The sequence below is a fragment of the Chelmon rostratus genome, chromosome 13 (assembly GCF_017976325.1).
Source record: "Chelmon rostratus isolate fCheRos1 chromosome 13, fCheRos1.pri, whole genome shotgun sequence".
NCBI lineage: Eukaryota > Metazoa > Chordata > Actinopteri > Chaetodontiformes > Chaetodontidae > Chelmon > Chelmon rostratus.
The window spans coordinates 814,747-835,955 of NC_055670.1; the positions used below are offsets into that span (position 1 = coordinate 814,747).

The window sequence follows — 21,209 nt, forward strand, 5'->3', positions numbered from 1 at the left end:
CCGGCCATTTAGGAATTAAGAAAACTTATAATCGTGTCCTCCGTTTTTTCTTCTGGCCGGGACTTAAGTCTGATGTGGTGAAATTCTGTCGTTCGTGTCCAACTTGTCAAATCTCCGGTAAACCGAACCAGATGATTCCGGTTGCTCCGTTGAAGCCAATCCCTGTCATTGGTGAACCATTTGAGCATGTGATTGTGGACTGTGTTGGTCCTCTTCCAAAAACGAAATCCGGTAACCAGTATATCCTCACTGTGATGTGTGCTGCTACACGTTACCCAGAGGCTGTCCCCTTGCGTTCTCTAAAGTCCCGTGCCGTCGTGAAAGCGCTAGTGAAGTTCTTCTCCACATTTGGTCTCCCGAAAAGCATCCAAAGTGACCAAGGATCTAATTTCATGTCCAAAATCTTTGCCCAGGTCATGTCCGAACTCAAAATAAAACATCGTACGTCAAGCGCATATCATCCAGAGAGCCAGGGTGCATTGGAGCGCTTTCATCAAACTTTGAAAAGCATGCTTCGTAAGTTTTGCACTGAGTCAAACCGTGAATGGGACGAGGGCTTGCCGCTGTTGTTGTTTGCCGCGCGAGAAACCCCACAAGAGGCGCTTGGATTCAGCCCTGCTGATTTAGTCTTTGGCCATACTGTGCGCGGTCCACTGCGCCTTCTGCGAGAAAAATGGCTCGCCGACAAGTCTGGCCCCAAATTTAACATTCTGGACTATGTCAGTTCTTTTCGTGAGCGACTGCACCATGCCTGTGATCTGGCTCGTAACTCATTGGGTGTCGCCCAAACGAAAATGAAAACGAGATTTGACAAAAAGACAGTTGCGCGGACATTCCAGTCCGGCGACCGCGTCTTAGTCTTGCTGCCCGTTGTTGGTTCCGCACTACAGGCGAAATTTTCAGGTCCCTATGTGATTGATCATAAAATCAGTGAAACGGATTACTTAATCCAGACCCCCGACCGCAAGAAAAAGACCCGTGTGTGTCACATCAACATGCTTAAAAAATATGTTGACCGTAAAAATTCTGCCGACTCGCTTTCAGCTATTGCACCTGTCGCTTCTGTGTCTGTCACTCAGCCCCCGTACCATCCCGGTGACGATGGGCTGGATGACAGGCATCACTCCGTGTCCTGTGCGCGCCTTCGGAACTCTGAGATCTTGTCAAATTTGGATGTGTATTTGGCACATATTTCCGACTCTTTTCGCTCCGACATATGTGATCTCATTCGAGAATATTCGAGTTTATTTGGTGATGTTCCCTCTCAGACCAATGTACTAAAACATGATGTTGATGTGGGAAATCACAAGCCTATTAAGCAGCATGCTTATCGCGTCAATCCGGCGAAACGCGCTATGATGAAAAACGAGGTAAGATATTTGATTGACCATGGTTTCGCTGTCCCGAGTTGTAGCGCTTGGAGCTCTCCTTCGCTGCTTGTGCCAAAAGCTGATCAGACTCCACGTTTCTGTAACGATTACCGCAAGGTTAACGCCATCACCAAACCGGATTCATTCCCGCTACCCCGAATGGATGACTGTGTTGATCGTGTGGGCTCTGCTAAGTATGTCACAAAACTAGATCTCCTTAAAGGCTACTGGCAGGTCCCACTGACAGAACGCGCATCTGAGATCAGCGTTTTCGTCACTCCTGATCACTTTTTACAGTACACAGTCATGCCATTTGGGCTGCGTAATGCACCTGCCACTTTTCAGCGACTGATGAGTACTGTTCTGTGTAACATCAGAAACTGTGAGGTCTATCTCGATGATATCGTGGCATATTCATCGACATGGACTGAGCATGTAGAAACGTTGCGTGAGATTTTTGATCGTTTGCGCGCCGCTTCTCTGACGCTTAACCTGGCCAAATGTGAATTTGGTAAGGCAATTGTTACCTATTTAGGTAAACAAGTCGGTCAGGGCCAAGTTTGCCCTGTCATGGCCAAAGTTCAGGCTATCGCTGACTTTCCAGTCCCCCAGACCCACCGTGAGCTCCGCCGTTTTTTGGGAATGGCTGGCTATTATCGGGCGTTTTGCAGAAATTTCGCTGACGTCGTTGCTCCACTCACTACCTTAGCAAGCCCTAAGTCGCCATTCCGGTGGTCAGAAACATGTCAAGCCGCATTCGAAGCTGCCAAAGCTCTTCTCTGCAGCGCTCCGGTGCTCGCAGCTCCAAACTTTGTGCGCCCCTTCAAACTGGAGGTGGACGCCAGCGCGCTCGGCGCGGGCGCGGTGCTCCTGCAGGAGGACGAGTATGGCGTTGATCATCCAGTTTGCTACTTCTCCAAAAAGTTCAAAACGCATCAGTTACACTACAGCACCATAGAAAAAGAGGCACTGGCCTTATTGTTGGCTTTGCAACACTTTGAAGTGTATCTTGGTTCAAGCTCGGTGCCAATCCTCGTGTTTTCTGACCACAATCCCCTCATGTTCTTGACTCGGATGCAAAACAGTAACCAACGCCTTATGCGCTGGTCATTACTACTTCAAGATTTCAACATTGAGATTCGTTATAAGAAAGGATTAGAAAACATCATTGCTGATGCTTTGTCCCGATCGCATTGAATCGCACATTTACTCTAGGGGGTAAATGTCCGATTTTTAGGTAGGGGGGTGTTATGACCCTGTGGTTCATATTTTTAGTTTTGTCTGTTTGTTTGAGTTTTCCCCTCTCTTCTAGGTGTGTGTGTGTGTGTCAATGATGTGTGAACGAGGAGCGGGTGTGTCCATTGGGTGATGTGATTGCCTCGCCTGATTGGTCAAGGGGCGGATCCCCCGCACTATTTGAACAGCCAGCGGACTGCGCGCTCCCTCCTCTCCAGCCTTTCCACCACCAGGAAATGCCAGGTCATCATTGTGAACGGCAGCATCTTACGATCCGTTTGTAGCGTGTGTAGTGTGAATCATGGTGATTGTCAAACTCTATTAAATTCCTTTAAGTAGAAAGTGAGCAGTAGTAGGAGGGAGAAGCCTTTGATTTAATCCAGTTTTCTCCTGTTTCCTCATTTATAGGAGGTAGGCTTATCAGTTGTCATTTATTTCCCTTTTCTTTTGGTTAGGTAAGTTAGGGCTATCTAGAGTGTTTTTGTTTGTTATTTCTCCCTCTGAAGCCAATAAAACTGCTCTTATTATTTGAACTTGCCTTGTGGTTGCTGGCTTTCTTGGAGTGGGAAGACTGGGGGAGCACCTCATCATGTTTTGTCAAAGGTTCCCCTAGACCGGGGCATAACACCAGGAAGTCCAGTTGTAGGAACAGATGAATGTGTTAAAAGCCTTATCTGGCGCCCAAACACTGCACAACGGTTTGTAATACTGACAGGATCTTACATTTCCGGAGAATTAAACTTTATGAAGGCCACTCTGTTTCATTAATAAAGTAGAGTATCCCAGTGTGCTAACTTGTGTGTGTGAATGGTTATCACTCCTGGTGAGCAGGTGTGTTTGTGTAGGTGTTTGTGTGGAACACTTACATCGAGCAGTGTGTGTAGATGCTGGTCTTGGAAAACACTGTGAAGGAAATCTAAATCTTTTTCACTGCAGTCTGTCAAAGCGTGGATCTCCTCTAAACTGTCCAACACCTGAGACACAGCCCCTGCAACACACACACAGACACACACACACACACACACACACACACACACACACACACACACACACACACACACAAACACAGACAGACAGACAGACACACAGACAGACAGACACACACACACACACACACACAGACAGACAGACACACAGACAGACACACAGACACATACAGACAGACGGACACACACACACACACACACACACACACACAGACACACACACACACAAACACACACAAACAAACACACACACACAGACACACAGACACAGACACAGACACAGACCATCAGTCACCTCAAGGTTCTCTGAATGCCGCTGTGCTAAGCATGCACATGCACTTCACTCAAAGACTAAAACATTTTCTGAATTATTAATTAAAGGCAAGCTATTAAACACAGAGAGACAACCTTTAATAAGAGTAAGTTACTAGAATCACAACACACAAACCACCAACGGATACCTACGTTCTGCTGCTAATAGTCCTAGCAGGTGGGAAGCATTAATAGAAATAGACAAACAAACATTGACAGTTTGCAAATTAACATCAATTTTAATATCAATGTTAAAAACAGTTGGAGCTGGATACATCAGGGGCATGCAGGTATTTTCTAGTTTCAGAAGGGTGCTACATGTTATCTATACTGAAAAGAAAAGCCAAGATATGGCCATTCCATTCCTGGATGCTGAGAAGGCTTTCAACACAGTGGAATGGCATATGAATCTATATGAAATACTGCCCAGATTTGGCTTTGGACAAAATACCATTAAATGGATAAAACTACTGTACAGCAACCCTAGTGCAGAAGTTCTGACTAACACCAGCATATGAAAGCCCAATAGCTTGTCCAGTGGAACACAACAGGCCTGACCTGCTGTCACTCCTCTTAGTGCTGACAATTAGATCCCACCCCTTACTGATGAAGTAACAACTGGAAACTATGAACATCACATTGGCCTCTATGTACATTATATTGTACTTTTCTTAAAACATCTGGCAGAGTCCCAGCCAAAACTACAGAAGAACTGTGTCTGTGTGTACAGAGGCAGTATGTCAGGTTACAAGGTGAATAACACAAAGTTTAATATTCTGTATCTTGGAAAGACTGAAAGAGAAAGTCCACTGGTAGGAAATACATAAAAGAGTTCACCTTGAGGCTTTACCTATTTGGAACAAAGGTTACTCTGAACATAAATGACCTAACTCCAGAAAGCTATAATCCAATTTTAACATCCGTATCAAAATTCCTTAAAACAAGGGTGGGGAACCTCCAGGCTCCAGGCCATATAGGCGATTTGATCCGACCCGTGAGGCAATTCATAAATACAAAAAAGTAGTTGTAGAAAACAGATAAAGAAAATAACATAAAATAGTACAGTAACACATTCTTCCAAGTGGTTTCTCTTTTATTTGTCTTTTTTTGTAAAAGACAAGCTCATGTGTCTAAGTTGGTTTGGATAAAGTTAACGCTCTTCAGCTCAGAGTTTGGATGCCCAACAAGCAGCTTTCATATGACCACATTCTGACATGACCCCCCCAATCACCAGTGACCCCAGACCTATGAAAAATTGCTGGGGTATTCTATGGAAAATGGGCCATGAAGAATGTTACACAAATTGAAATAAACCTTGATAGGAAAAAGGTATCCCACCCCTGCCTTAAAAATATGGTCTGATCTTCCCATTTCTTTAAGTGGTTGTATCAGTATTGTTAAGATGAATGTCTTCCAAAAATTTGCATGTCCAACAAAATCCATTCTTCTACATGCCCCATCTAATCTTGTCCATAAATTGACAAACAGTTAGAAGCAATTAGAGCACTAATTGGATAGTATTAATAGCAACAATAAAACAATGACCAGAAAACATAAAACAGATTCCTGTCTGAATAGTTTGTACATTGCCTTTCTGGGTGAAAAATCTAAGAAGAAGTAGTTGACTTGTAGTAATAACAACCTGCACAGACGCAGAACTTCAAAAAAAAAAAAACAACAACCAGAGAATAAACCAGAGTGAGGACATTTGAGGGAGGAAGTGTATCAGCAATGAAGGGGCAACAAATGTAAATTTGAGTGCTCGTCTTTGTGTGTACCTGAGGAGGTGGGGTCATCAGAGAAATCATGGAGTTCCTCAGGGGGGTCTCCATAGAAGGAATTAAACTTGTGACTGGACACTGCAGCCAGAACAGCCCCCTGAAACACAACAGCAGCAGCAGCAGAGGAGCATGTGTAACTGTGAAGAATCATCTCATCTTCGGACACATAGTGATGATTTCATAACAACAACCTTGAATGGTGCAAAATAATGCATGCATGGCAGTATGAGTGTAGATGCAAACCTTGAGCTTCCTTCTGGAGTTGAACTTTCTCAGCTGTTCCACAGTCTCTGGCAGGTGGATTTTGTAGGCATACCGGTCCCTCTCCTTGGGAATTAGGTTAGAAAATTTCTTCAGCAAAAGCTTAAAGGGGCACTCTGCTTATATTACACATGAAGATCATAGAAGTTCATTGTCTAATCTTCAGCTTTCTACAGTTACAGTAAAAGACAAATAATTTGAAACATGTGTCATGGGCTAAAATGTAGCATTGTAAGATGGGATGCCCCTTAAATTTGATGATTTGAATGATGTGCAACACAGCTCTCAGGTGAATGGGTTGTCTCACTTGAATTGACAAACAGTCATCTCTACGTACCCCTCCATCACTGTCCATAGAAGAACACACAATAAAAGCTTCTGCTGACAGCACGACAGGCAGTAAACCCACTTTGCCAGTGCTAACAGTCGTTGTTTTCCTGTGTAAAGAGCTGTGCAACCCAAGCAACTAATCATTATGTGATGGCTTTAGGCTACATGGTTTTACTATTCTACTCTTGTTTCAAAAACAGGCAAAAAGTTTCACAAAAGGCAAAACTTTGGATGCACTTCTTAGAGACCACCCACACTTACATTTTTCCAAAGCAGGAAATACATTTTGAAATAAGATAGGGTAAACTTTACTAATCCCCAGCTGAGAAAATTAGGGTGTTACAGGCAGCAGCAATAGAAATAGTAATAGCAATAAAAGATACAAAATACAAAATAAGAAGTTGACTACATATGTGTACATTTTATATATTATATTAAGACTACAAAAAATAATTATATAATAATAAAAATATATTGCTCATGAAAAATATTGGAAAAGACATTGTGGATATTGCAGGCAGTCATGAGATTGTACATGGTAAAGATGGAAATAGCATGTCCTTTTTGTTTCTGTTTCAGCTGTGAGAAACTGCTACTGAAAACCATTAGCATTTTGAAGATTCTAATCTTCGTGATGGTGCATTCAGGCTCATGTGGTAAGGAGCAGCATTCCTTAAAAAACATCCACACTAGACTTGCAAGTAATTGTTGCGTTAATTTGTCAAATAATTTTCGACAAGTAGTATAAACAACATGAACATGACTTAACAGTGCTACTGAATGCCTCGCAATACCTTGAGCCAGGGGTGGTTAAGAGCTTCGTAAACAGTGATCCTCTCAGCAGGGTCAAGCATCAGCATGCGCCTGACCAGATCCTTCGCGCTCTCTGAGATGTGGCCCCACTGGCGGGGATTCATCTACACACACAAATATACATAGACTTATCAGGAACACACAAAAGTTTCTTGGGTGTGTCCTATGGCACACACATACGTAAGTACCAAATTATAATCATCCATGTGTGCCTGCTGCCTGTGCACTGGCTATGCATGCTTTTAACTAACATTGAATATGAGGTATTAACTACAGAGAACGTTTGCTGCATTAATTATACAGCCTGCAAATAAAATCCATGTACCAAATAGTGATAGTGAGAAGTGACCAAAAGAAGAGGAAAAGAAAGAATGATTCAGTGGTATGCACTTCAGACCTCCAAGCCCCAAAGGGTAATTCCAGTTCATTACAACTCAGGTTATATTTCTGTAGTTTGGCCATTGTTCCTATTATAATAATAATGTCACAGTTTTTATTACATGATATCTGGGAACATAGCGATTGCAAATTTCTGAAATGATCTAAATCACTTTAGTTGTAAGTAAAACAAACGAAAGTGCATCCAGAGTGCTATAACACTGCATTAGAACAAAGTCAGCAGAATGGGAGGAACAAGAAAGACACCCCTTATTATGACATGGGAGTGTTCACGCATTATTCCAAGGTAGGTAGGCCTGGTGCTAACCTTGTAGTCACACCAAAGAAACAGCCTAAATGAGCTACTTCTTTGTGCTGCACATTTGTAGCAGTGTGTTGCCAAGTGAAACACAACATGAAAACATTTGCAGCTTACAATGGAATTTAAAATGTGAAGGAAGCTAACTTCACAATAGGCAGTTTGGGTAAAACATTTTTCTTTACTCCTTATTTTGTCTTCTTTTGAAACTTGTCTGGTTTTCTGACTGCTCTTTGCCCCATCTGACTTCTGATTAACAATGTTGCAGTGTTCCCAGATTTCAGCCATTAACTCAGAGAGCACAGATGTTATTTTTACCAGCCTTAGCTCCTAATCTATGAAAACACTGTAAAAGTTTCAGGCCAACCAATCACCAACTGATCTCTAATAGATTCCCTTTTAAGGTCAAATGTCCTCTGAAATAGAATCTACATTGCCCTAATTATAGTAAGGGATTACTACTTTTTTTTTTAGACTTCATCAACATGTATATTATTTGAATGTAGGGCTTACAGCTGGGAGTCAGAAAAGTACAATGCCTGTTGACAATACTTCAGAACAGCCTGTGAAGCAGCTCATAGATGATAGATGAGCATCCTTTCAGTCTGTGTCTCTGCTGTTCAGTTTAATGGAAGATTTTTTTAAATGAAAAACAATATTATAGATATAATGTGCAAGTGCAACTAAAATGTGGATTGTCCCTTTTAAGGTGTGGACTCTTGATCTGAATGGATGTTTGAAACCACATATTTGAAACTTTTTCACTTTACATTTAACCGCTGTGGAGATTCTTGAAATAAACTCCTGACCTTGTATTTGCCCTTGCAGATGGCTTCAAACAGACGCTCCTTGGTGCCATAGAAAGGTAGACACCCTGAGAGCAGGATGAAGAGGATGACTCCACATCCCCACACGTCCACAGGTTTACCATACGGCTCTCGCTTCACCACCTCTGGGGCCATGAAGTGGGGAGTTCCTACCCGACCTGGGGTTACAAAGTGGTTACAAGTGGTGTGGGTGCGTAACTTCTGAAGTCAGGTAAGGACAGTGTAGAATTAAAATGAGGATCTAAACATATGCACAGAGAAGAGAAATACACACACCACGATTACTGGGACTTCTTTACAAATTTCTATTTTTACAATTTCTGAACTCGTGTTTTCGGATTTTTCCTCCTACTTTGAAACCTCTAGCAATACATGATATCTTTCTATTAGTAATTTTAGTCATTTACAAGTGTTCCCCCTGCAAATAAAGTTTTCATGTCCATGTCCAAACCTAAAGCAGAACTTTCTGGCTTTTAATGTGAAGTGTAGTGGACTTTTCTTGCAATACTTTACAAAACTCAGAGCTCCAATTTTGCTATTTTGGTTTTTGCTGTTCTTGATAGCTGATACTGTTTTCAACTTATAGGATTTGTTGACATTTTAGTTAAACCGCAATTGAAATGGAAACTGATTTGTCAAATTGTGATGAACAAACAGAAGAAATTCACATCACATGTTACTCATGTCATGATTCAAATCATTGGGTATCATTGCAGTGAGTTTTGATAGTTCAGTCATTTGTTATCACCACATCTGGACCCATGGAAGAGAAACAGCTAAGTAGCTACAGCTCCTTCTTTGCGTAATGTACGACAAACACAACACTGACTGCAGGATCTGCTGATGGGTTGAAATAACATACACAAAAATGAACACCTACAGGGAATCACTGCTAACATTGGTGAGCTAAGGTAACTAGTTTCCACTTTCAAGTTGAATACAAAATGAACAGGATGATGGGTCCTCCTAAATGTTAAATGTTGAAAATGGACAGCTTAATTTGCTAATGGCGTAAATTGCTAACACTCAATAGCTAATGCTAAAGGGGAAAAAAAACTACAGTACGACATTCTCAGTCAGTAGCACACCCTAGACAGTGACAACGAGTCTCTTAGTAAAGATAGCCTACATATGTCAATTAACCAATGCCATGGAAAACTCCCACCAAGAAAGAATTTACTTCTCTAGATAAGATTAGGGGGGTTAACGTCATCTGCACTGGTTAGTGATTTTAATCCGGTCTGGAGTGCATATTTTTCACCCCTACCTAAGTAATAATAGGTAAATAAAAGTAATAGCAATAAATAACAAAAAACAGCCACAGTTACCAACTGTTTCAGCTAAAATGTCTTGCTGATCAGATGGAAACATGTTCACAGCAACTTAGAAACCTACTGTGGAACTTATATGATAATAGAAAACTTTGAAGCCATCAGGAAAGACAGAGCTCATCCAATGTGCCGTTGCAATGTCTGCTACAGATTGGTACTGCTATTCCTTTTGAGCCTGTGCTTTTTTTTAACCAAATTTCTTTACATTTTGGCACACTGGCATCACTTCAAGAATGAATTAGTTATTACCAGTTCCTATTTATAGTGTACCCATGGATATACAGACAACTATCACTGGCTTACTTTGATACTGAAGACAACTTCAATACCTGATGTTTCTCTGGCAAGCTCTGAAATGTCTTTTTACTTTGATTTCTACAGCTTTATAGGCGTTCTTTAGCGAGGAACATCATCGATCATGAGGGAAGTGGTGTGTATGTGTTTGTGTACCATCTGTGTCTCATTCACATAGCACAGCATCTTTGCCCCCTCACTCTACCTTCCTCCTACATCCCCCTCTCAATGGGGCTTCAGGTATTTTTTTCCTAAAACAGTTGTATCCTCTTTTGAAATTAGCACAATATCTTATTAGTATGTATGGTTGTGTTTATTGTACCTCCTGCCACCAGTCCCGACTCTCCCAGCTGGATGGCTACTCCAAACCCCCCCAACTTAACTGGAGCCGAGTTCTCTTTGGACGCCAGCAGCACACAGTGAGGCTGAGAATGAGAGAAGAGAGGAGAGAAGACTTTGATGGTCTCATTTTGCTAATTAAAGAGTGACACCCACCTATAAATACATAGCATCACATGTGCAAGACACACCCAAACCATCACCCACTACGACCACACACTGACAGTGGATCAAGGGAGAGCCAATGATCTACATTATTGAGGTTATGCTTCGGTCTCATGTAGAAAGTCAATTGGTTTTAGTTACAATTTAGTAGTTTTATACAATTTCTAGTATTTTGTTTCCTAGATGTTTCCCACTTGACAAAAAAATATCAGAAACACAGCAATTGCCCGAGGAGAAAATAATCAACTTGCAAATGAAATTTAGTTTGACATGCTTGTGAGGGGGAAAGATTTAAAAGTTGCAGTGTGTATTATTCCTGAAGGAGGGACTGAAATTATTCTGCACAGGATCAAGTAAGTCAACCGTGGCTTTTCTGTTTGTACTGGTTGCTAACGTATCACACAATCACACTGCCTCTGCAGATGGAGAGGGCCGGTTTTCATAAAAACCTTGTCATTCAAATTTTAACATGTTATATTGCAAGTTGTTGTTATCAACACACGGTCATCCTACCTCTTTAAAGACATGTAAAGTGGTGGAGGAGTATGAGTAGGCCGGACACAGTGTATTAAAACACAATTTTGAAACCTTCACTTAGAAGATGCATTTTTTAGACTGGTTAATTTACTCCATATGTAAATCTGATTTTGTGCATCACACACACACACACACACACACACACACACACACACACACACACACACACACACACACAGACTGTTAATAGTCCCTCTGCTCTGACCCAAGGTTTCATTATGTGATGGCATGATTAACATTCAACAGTAGGTATGATTCCCTTGACCTCTTTGAGAAGTTGACAGCAGCTAATGTCTCTTGGGTGGCAATCTAAACCATGGCCTTGCACTACTCTGAAGGGATTGCTTTAAATATTATGAGGGCATACAATCGTATTTTGGGAGCATTTTTCTTTCAGTTGGCCACTCTCAGCAGATACGTCTGTATTATAATGGAAGCCCAAAATGGAAAGTATTTTGTGTATATACAAGTGGTGCATGTTCTGTGAGGCTCGCCCTCATGTATGTAATCAGAAGGTCTGCACTAAGACCTGCCTTCTCGTTCTCTCTAAGTCAGAGTTCTGCATAGTGGTTGCGAGGAATGGGTGGGTTGACCACAGCTTGAAGTTTTCTCTCTACAACATTACCACATTCTCCACTTCAGCATTTCTCTGTCTACTTTGGACAACACAGCTGGGGAGGGCATGCTTCTTACAGAGAGGAAACAAAAGAAAGAAGCAGACTCTACACAGCGCACAGCAGAAAGTCGAGTACGCACTGACAGGAAGGAAACGATCTTGAACTTTCTGAGTCTTTCCTAAATAGCAATTTTAGCAAAGTCTTTTTCACAGATTAAAATTGAGAGAATATACTGGAGTGGCTCAGAGGAAAAGCTCAGAGGAAAAGAAAAGGATTTATTATTCTTCAGCACAGAGTATGTGCGCAAGAAGAAACAAGAGCTAATGTTTTTTAATGGATTTCAATGACGTGGTGAGTACTTTGACACATTCCACTTTGAAATATTAGCAGCATCTTTTAGTTTGTTACAGTGACTGCGATGGAAGTGCTGTGTGCTGTGAGCAAAGCAATCTTAATTTTCTACTTTCAATTACTGACCTTTGATGTGAACTCCTTGTAGTGAACTCATTGAGCATGCAGCTATTGTTCAACTGCTTGGGTGTGTTGCAACACTAAAAAAAGAATTACTAGAAATCATGAGTTTCTGTAACCTGTACAGTTATATGCCCCATTATGGCAGGAGCATTCATTTTAATAATCTTGTCTATGTCTTACCTACATCTGAAGACAGTTTATGTAACTGCTGTTGTCTCCTATCCCCCTAACATACTTGGATCTGTTTCTGCTGCCTCTCCCAGCTCCAAACTAAATGTCTCTCAAACTAAATGTCTACTTAAGTCTACTCCATATTGTCTACATAATCCATATATGTTTAAGAGCAGAAAGCACTTAGGACTGAACAGTACAAGTCTACTCAAGCATCAGAAACTTGATCACTTGATGTTATTAGTCTCTCATGTACATCCTGATATTCTGGCTCTTTCTGAAGCATGGCTTAAGAAGAGCATTAATGATACTGAGGAGGCCATAAATAATTCTAATCTCAGACAGGATTGGAAGGGGCAGTGGAGTGACCATTGTTAAATCAATACAATATATATCAATATCAATATCAATATCAATACAATAACAACAATAATATTAAGGGAGGTTTCTCTCAGTTTCAATGTATTTTTTATTAAAACATTCCACTCTGTTGTAAATAACCAGACACCTTTTCAAATGTTTGAGTGAAAAAAGTTCTGGTCCATGGTTCTCCACTGAACTATCAACCTTATTTTTGTCAAGAAACAAAGCTTGGTCCCTTGCTAGACATACTAAAGAGGCATCCCACTGGGCTTCATTCAGAAAAAAATAGTAATAAATGCATGTCCCTTATGAGAAAAGCTAAATAAAGCTAAATTTAGCTTTTATTTTATATTATAATTCTTTAAATAAAGAATTATAATATAAAATCAGTGCGGTTCTTTCTTGGAATTTCCAATTTCTGTTGTTACAGTGATCAGGTGGTGATCATTTGTGATTTTTGAGGCCAGGATAAAGGCTAATTTAGGGCTAATTCATTCTCGGGATACCCCGATCACATTTTTTGCCACTGATATGGACTGCTGATCATGTCTGTGAGCCATACTGGCTGATACCAATCGTTTGGTCGAGCAGTATAGGTCAGTTAGACTGTTTTGTAGTGTACTTGGATCTCCACCAGGTGGCAGCACAATCTAGACTATAGCTTCTGTGTGACTGTACAATGTGAAGTAAAGAACCACAGAAACTAAATCTTGATCAGAGGTGTAGTGCTATTTGTTGAAGTACCAGAGCGCATCTATTGCATGCTACGTAGGCCCTGTTCCTTCAGTGGCAAGTTAACATACATTTGTCAACTGTAACTGACATAATATTATGCAGCAGTCAGCCAAACTAAGTATCTTATAGGGCAAATTTATCTAGCTAACTATCAGCGATATCATGGATGTAATTAGCTTGGCACTAAGTAATACAGGCAAATGAACACAAGCGTTTGTGTTCTGTATGATTTTATTTGAGCCCAGCAAATGAGGCCACCTATAAAACATTTGCAGCACAGAAAGAGGTGAAGCTAATCTGATACATCTGATAAAGACGAAGCACAAGCTGGCCAAGTTTAACAGGCTGCCTTGTGATGTTTCTCTGAAAATGAAGAAACCATCACGAAATCTAATGATGAAAGAAACAATATTTTGCTGCTTCTTTCATCTTTACTAGTTTATGCTAGGCTTAACGTTAATGTTAGCTATAGACAGGAAAAAAATCATTCCCTGTGTTGCTTGACGGGTACTGGGCTTAACACTGGCAGTACCTGCAATATAACAATCATATTTTTTTTACTGACTATCTACTGATAAGGATCTGCACCCGATCAATCTGGACAGCTTCACCTGCGCTATTGAGTAAAAAACAAAATTCCCCATGTGAAGCAAACACATTCAAATTTTTTTACCTTTTCTTTCCTTCCCTTTTGCAGGGATGAGGATTGCAAAAATCACCATGACAAAAAACATTTCCACCACGCCTGCCACAACCACCTTCCAGATTCCACATAGGTCTGTTTTTCTAATCACCACAAAGATCAGCGAGATGAACTCAACAACAACCCCTGACCCCCTACAAATCTGTGTGGATCATGGAGCACTGCAAAGCCTATTGGCGGTGTTCTACTCTGTAATCTTCATCCTGGGTCTGGTCGGGAACCTGGTGGCCCTGTGGGTTTTCTTCTGTATTCACTCTAAGAAGAACTCTGTGCGGGTGTTTCTCATAAATGTAGCTTTTGCAGATCTGCTGTTGGTGGTATGTCTGCCATTTAGGATACTTTATCACATCCAAGGTAATGTCTGGAACCTAGGTCCCACCTTATGTAAAGTAGTGGGCAACCTCTTCTACATGAACATGTATATTAGTGTCACGCTACTGGGACTGATCAGCGTGGATCGCTACCAAAAGATCCATCGTGGCCATCGAGGAGTGCAGCACAGACTGCAGTCCACTAGGTGGAGCACTGCCCTTTGTGCAGTCATCTGGATTGTGGCCTTTGCTTTGACTTTGGTGCTCCTGATGTCAAAGAATCATTCGCAGATGAACAGGTTGGTGACGCCTACAATCAAACTTTGTTATATATCTACTGACTCTTACTGTTCTGGTCAAAAATCATAGCATGTGTGATATAAGCAGCTTGACCTGATGTGTGTGATGTGTTTGTTGTCTCCAGGTGCTTTCACTACAGGCTGCTCCATAATGCAAAGTGGAAAGCTTACATCAACATCTTTGTGGTGGTTGTCTTCTGGCTTGTATTCATCTCACTAGTGGTGTCTTATGGAAAGATTGCCCTCAAGCTTCTAAGAACATCACATGAGAAACCAGGCCTGGCCAATGCACCGCACTACGCTCAAACTGCCAGGAAGTCCTTCTTCATTCTCTTTCTCTTCACCGTCTGTTTTGTGCCCTATCACATGGTCAGAGTGTTCTACATAAAAACCCAGATCACAGACACTTCATGTTTCTGGCAGAGTGTGGCTGACAAAGCCAATGAGGTGGCTTTGCTGTTTTCGGCCCTCAACAGTTGCCTGGATCCTGCTATGTACTTCCTGTTATCCTCTTCAGTGAGGAAGCAGGTGCTACGCTTGGTGAGCAACATGTTTTGTGTGCGAGATGTTGCTGGAGTCAGTGGGAGCAGCTCCACTGGTGAGCTGGACAGTAAGAATGGGAGGACTGCCAGAATATAGGCGAGCACCAGTTTAACCAGCAATCTGAAGGAGAACACTGTTACTGAATCCACCCCAGGGCTGGGCTGCATCAACACGTAGTGCAAGGACAGTGAGGTTCACGACCACTCTCCTCAATACAAACTATTCTATTTGACGCTGTCCTCTGAATAGACTATACCTGAAATTTTCCAACTTGCCACCACGTCTTGCCTTTTTTACCATCACAACCACACAAACGAAGGGGATGCAGGAACTATTTTTTATGGAAGTATCCTGAATTATGCATCTTATGTATCAGTTTGATTATTCTGTCTGAGCGAATAAACAATACTAAGAAGGTTTATCTGATATTGCCATGTTGGTGTTGTCCACATGAGGAGCAGGTCAGACTGGGGGTTTGTGTCCTGTGTGGAACTTATTGTTCAAGCTTGTTGTTATATTGCTAACTTGTTATTTTTACACTTTTTTTCTTAATCTTTTTTCATTCTTCTATCACAGCATGGTTAGGTTTAGGCAATAAAACTACTTGTTTAGGTTTAGGTAAAAATCATGGTTTGGGTTAAAACAGGCTTTCACAAAGTTGGATTAGGGTTAGGGGTTAGGTTAGGGAGCATGTGTTTGAAAGTTCCCCCATGTGCATATTTTTCTGGACTTTTTCCTCCGAGTTGCGAAGTTTTCACATCAAACCAGCGTGATTCGTCAGTCGCAATGATGGTCCTGGAGCAACATAATTATGATGTTGTGGGAACAACACCAAAACACCAATATCAGATCGTGCTACTTATGATATTAATTCGCTAAACTTCAAGCAAAAACCCTCTCGTAAACTACGTGCTGAGATTACATGGTGGGATTGGAGCAGGTGGTAAACAGCAACCTGTTGTGTATGGTACAGGTGGTAACATTAGCAGGATTGGATGGAGGCCATAGTCACATTGACAGCTGCACCTGACACTCTAATTGTATTTTTAAGTATGGCATCATGCTTTAGTAGCTACTGTATACAAGACAAAGTTGCAGAAAAAGTAAGGTTATGGTATATGTATATTCCTCGCCATACATTCAACCACACATGAAAGCAAACACAAGATCTGTTCTGTTTTTCTCATATGGGTGTGCAACCTTTCAGGACAACACAGTATGTCTACAAATTACAAATGCCAGACATGAAATTACATAATTACAACAAACAGTTGTTAATTATTAGTTAAAATTTTGCCAATTTACAATTTAAGTCTCACATATGTACAGAAAATATATATCCAGTATATAAGCATGGTAGTGCAGAGTTGCAGAGTAACACTTACATATCATGATAAAATAATCTTACAGTTTTGTACAGATAAAAATAAATGACTTAGGCTGCATGTTTTTATTTTTAACATCTTGCTTATATATAACTTTAACAAAAAATTTCATCTTTATCTAAGTTAACTTAAGGACAGTCATGCTATTATAAAAATTTATATATAAATATAAAACACATATTTAACATTTAAAGATTGATAACAATTTCACATCTGTGAACTTAATGTCTGCTCACAGACACTAGCTGTGGCCAGTGACTTGAATTGTTCACCACTTCCCATGCTTTTGTAAAACATTCAGAAGAGATTAACAACTCTCTCCAGATTCATACTATATGATTAACATGAATATATATGACACTGCACGTTTGATGAAAGAAATTTACTGAGATTTGTGCTGCTCACTTGAAGCTTAATCCATGAATGGTTTTGAATAACCTGAGGTGCTCTGTCCCTGCAAGTTACCACAACAATCAAATAAAGAATATGTCTGAAAACATTTCTTGTAAAAGTTTAGATGGTGCCCTGTATGCAACATTAATGTCCTTTCCAGACACATGTGTGGCTCATGCTACAAAACTTTTTGGCTCTGTAGCACCATCGCTATGTGCAAAAAGAGCTTTACATGAGTAAAGCCCTGCTTCACAACCATATGGTGCATTGAGCTAAAAAACAAAAGCAGCATGGCAACATGCTCACATTGACAAAGCTAACATGTCGATTAGGTTTAGCTGCAATAATGTTGACCATGTTCACCATCTTAGCCTGTTAACTGAAATAAAGCAGCAGATCAACGTGTGATGCTACAGGCAACTTTTCACCAAGCAAATACAATGTGAGATATTCACACAAATTTGCAGACAATATCAAAGTCATGATAAATTATCATGTTGATCAGAAGGTTACAGAGAACCCAGAAGAGCTTTTACTGAGCGGAAAGCATGGGGGCATTACTAACAAAAAGCCACTCTTTGGGGACAGAGCTTTTGATATGTAAAAAACATGTTATCCTACTAAGAAAAGTGTTGAGACTGTATTCTGTATTTTGATGTGATTTACTTATTTTTAAGGCATAAACCAGCGTGTTAAATCATGTTTTTTTTTACAGATGAGAATTTAAGTCGTTCTATTTTCAAAAAATATTGACTGTGATTTCTGTCAAACCCCGAACCTCTCTCTATCTCTCTCTCTCTCTCTCTATCACCCACCCAACCAGTTGAAGCAGATGGCCCCCACCAACAGCCTGGTTCTGCTCGAGGTTTCTGCCTACTAAAAGGAAGTTTTTCCTCGCCACTGTCTCCAAGTGCTCGCTCATGAGGGAATTGTTGGGTCACTGTAGATAAAGAGTTTGGTCTGTACCTGCTCCATATGGAAAGTGTCCTGAGACAACCTTGGTTGTGGTTTGGGTATATAAATTAAATTTAACTGAAAAACTGAATTGAACTGTACGTTCCTTATTCCTCTCAGTATGACGACAGAAAAGTCAAATTTAAACTGACACCCAACTCTCTTTGCTTGTCAGCTAGAACTGCAATACCACGCCAAGGCAGAATAAACACAGTGTTAAGAAAAATGAAATTAACTAGATTACTAGATATTCTACGAGGATAAGACTAGGGGGGAGACAGAGGACTGTGGTTGTAGAGCAAAGAGAAGCTGAAATGGACAAGAGTGCAGAAAGGGAAAGATGGAGACTTACTATATTTGCAAAAAAAAAATCAAACCTTGAAAAGGAGGGCGGCAAATGTGTCTAAACTGCTCACATAATAATTAAGTGATATAGTGCACAGCTGTCAACATGCAAGGTTTTTCATATGAGAACAACACGACTTCCACAAATGAAAGAGACCAGTTCTGTAATGTTGTTGCACAAACCTCTTGCTTAATAAGAAACAGGAAGTTACACAAAAGCTTTGTATGAATCGTGCCGTTAACCGCAGTTTTTACATTCATCTGTGAATATAGTGCCGTGAAAAAGTATTTGCCCCCTTCCTGATTTCTGTGTTTTTTGCATATTTATCACTCGCAAAGGTTTCAGATCATCAAACCAATTTTAATATCACACAGAGACAAGCCAAGGATATATAAAATGCAGTTTCTAAATGATGATTTTGTTTACCAAGTGGGGAAAAATACAAACCTATCTGACCCCATGTGAAAAAGCAATTGCCCCCAACCCTTAAATCACAAAATAACTGTGACTAACCACAGTTTTGGGAAAGCTGAGTTCAATTTCACAGGCCACACCCAAACCTGATTGCCACCACCTTTGTTGAATCAAGAAATCACTTAAATAGAATCTGTTAGACAAAGTGAAGTAGGCTACAAAATCTCAAGAACAAACGCATCATGCCACGATCGAAAGACATTCAAGAAGAAATGAGAAAAAAAGGTTAGTCTGGAAAAGGTTACAAAGCCATTTCCAAGGCCCCGGGGCTCCAGCGAACCACTGAGCCATTATCCACGAATGAATGAATGAATGAATGAATGAAGGAAGGAAGGAAGGAAGGAAGGAAGGAAGGAAGGAAGATGGATAGATAGATAGATAGATAGATAGATAGATAGATAGATAGACTTTATTTATCCCAAGCTGGGAAATTGCAGTGCAGCAGCAGCATTACACACAGTGAAATAAGTGAAAATAAGACTATAAAGAACAAACTATACATAATAATAAATATATAAATATAAAAATAGCGAGCAGTAAAAAGATTATATACATAACAAAATAATAAAATAGCCAAATAGTAAACAGTAGTAAAAAGTATTGCACAAAAAGAATATCAAATGCAAATGAGTATCAAAATAAGAATATCAAAAGCAAATGGCAGTGAAAATAAAGTGTACCGTGACTGTAAGAACAAACTATATATAATAAAATATCGAAATAGCAAGCAGTAAAAAATTATATACATATTAATAAAATATCAAAAGCAAACAGTAGTGGTAAGAAGTATTGTATTATTATTATTATTTTCAGCTGTTATTGTACAGTGTGATGGCATGTGGCAGGAAAGATTTCCTGTATTTGTCCCTTCGACAGCGGAGCTGTAGCAGCCTGTGGGAGAAGGTGCTCCGCTGTCTGTCCACTGTGTGATGGAGAGGGTGCTGATCATTGTCCATGATGGATAGCAGTTTATTCAGCGTCCTCCTCTCCACCACAGTCTCAAAAGACTCAAGTCTGAGTCCGAGTACAGAGCCAGCCTTCTTGATGATCTTATCAAGTCTGTTGGTGTCGCTGGCTCTGATGCTCCTGCCCCAACAAACAACAGCAAAGAAGATGGCAACCACAGACTGGTAGAAGATCTCCAACATTTTGCTGCACACGTTGAAGGATCTCAGTTTCCTCAGGAAGTAGAGTCTGCTCATCCCCTTCTTGTACACAGTCTCTGTGTTGGATTTCCAGTCCAGTCTGTTGTCGATCACCACTCCAAGGTATTTGTAGTCCTCCACCACCTCCCCTTTGATCCGTAGTGGCTGTGAAGGCGTCTTCTTCCTCCTGAAGTCGATCACCATCTCTCTGGTCTTGCTGATGTTCAGTCTCAGGTGGTTCTGTTCGGACCACTCGACAAAGTTGTCTATCAGTGTCCTGTACTCCCCCTCCTCTCCCTCTCTTATACACCCGACAACAGCTGAGTCATCAGAGAACTTCTGCAGGTGACATGACTCAGAGTTGTACTTAAAGTCAGTGGTGTATAAGGTGAAGAGGAAGGGAGAAAGCACAGTCCCCTGTGGAGCTCCTGTATCACTGACCACCACATCAGACGGCCCGCTGCCCAGACGGACAAACTGTGGCCGGCCTGTCAAGTAGTCAGTAATCCAGGAGATCACTGCGTCGTTGACACCCATCCCCCGCAGCTTCTCACCCAATAGCAGAGGTTGAATGGTGTTGAAAGCACTGGAGAAATCAAAGAATGTGATCCTTACAGTGCCTCCTCCACCATCAAGATGCATATGAGCTCATTGCAGCAGGTAAATGACAGCGTCATCGACTCCTAAATGGGGCTGATAGGCAAACTGCAGAGGGTCCAGGAATGTCTTCACCTGTGGACTCAGCTGGGCCAGGACCAGTCTCTCCAGGACTTTCATCACATGGGATGTGAGGGCGACTGGTCTGTAGTCAGCTGGGTCAGATGGCCTCGGCTTCTTGGGGAAAACTGGGAACAGTGGCAAACCTTCCCAGGAGCGGTCGACCAACTAAGATTACTCCAAGAGTGCAACTCATCCAGGAGGTCAAAAAAGAACCTAGAAAAACATCCGAAGAACTGCAGGCCTCTCTGGCCTGCAGTTAAGGTCAGTGTTCACGACTCCACTATAAGAAAGACACTG

General features: G+C 41.0%; 2 protein-coding genes across 8 annotated transcripts in view; one reads left to right on the forward strand and one right to left on the reverse strand.

The window, feature by feature from the left end:
* The window catches only part of caska (calcium/calmodulin-dependent serine protein kinase a), a 133,229-nt gene that overhangs the window by 42,074 nt on the left and 69,946 nt on the right, over positions 1–21,209 (reverse strand). For all 7 annotated transcript variants that reach the window (XM_041951242.1, XM_041951240.1, XM_041951238.1 and 4 more), the window contains exons 6-11: positions 10,561–10,663; positions 8,596–8,771; positions 7,071–7,193; positions 5,929–6,012; positions 5,683–5,782; positions 3,473–3,594 (exon numbers count right to left, since the gene is read on the reverse strand). In XM_041951242.1, the coding sequence (XP_041807176.1) occupies positions 3,473–3,594; positions 5,683–5,782; positions 5,929–6,012; positions 7,071–7,193; positions 8,596–8,771; positions 10,561–10,663 (708 nt within the window). The remainder of the gene's footprint in view (positions 1–3,472; positions 3,595–5,682; positions 5,783–5,928; positions 6,013–7,070; positions 7,194–8,595; positions 8,772–10,560; positions 10,664–21,209) is intronic.
* On the forward strand, positions 12,005–18,236 carry gpr34b (G protein-coupled receptor 34b). Its single transcript, XM_041951244.1, has 3 exons — positions 12,005–12,247; positions 14,337–14,952; positions 15,078–18,236. Exons 2-3 carry the CDS (start codon positions 14,339–14,341, stop codon positions 15,589–15,591), a joined length of 1,128 nt encoding a protein of 375 aa, XP_041807178.1. The 5' UTR covers positions 12,005–12,247; positions 14,337–14,338; the 3' UTR covers positions 15,592–18,236.

Excerpts from the sequence above, each read along its gene's own strand:
- gpr34b (XM_041951244.1), top strand. The coding sequence starts at position 14,339 with ATGAGGATTGCAAAAATCACCATGACAAAAAACATTTCCACCACGCCT. Across the intron at positions 14,953-15,077 it reads AATCATTCGCAGATGAACAG|GTGCTTTCACTACAGGCTGC; the intron begins GTTGGTGACGCC and ends TGTTGTCTCCAG.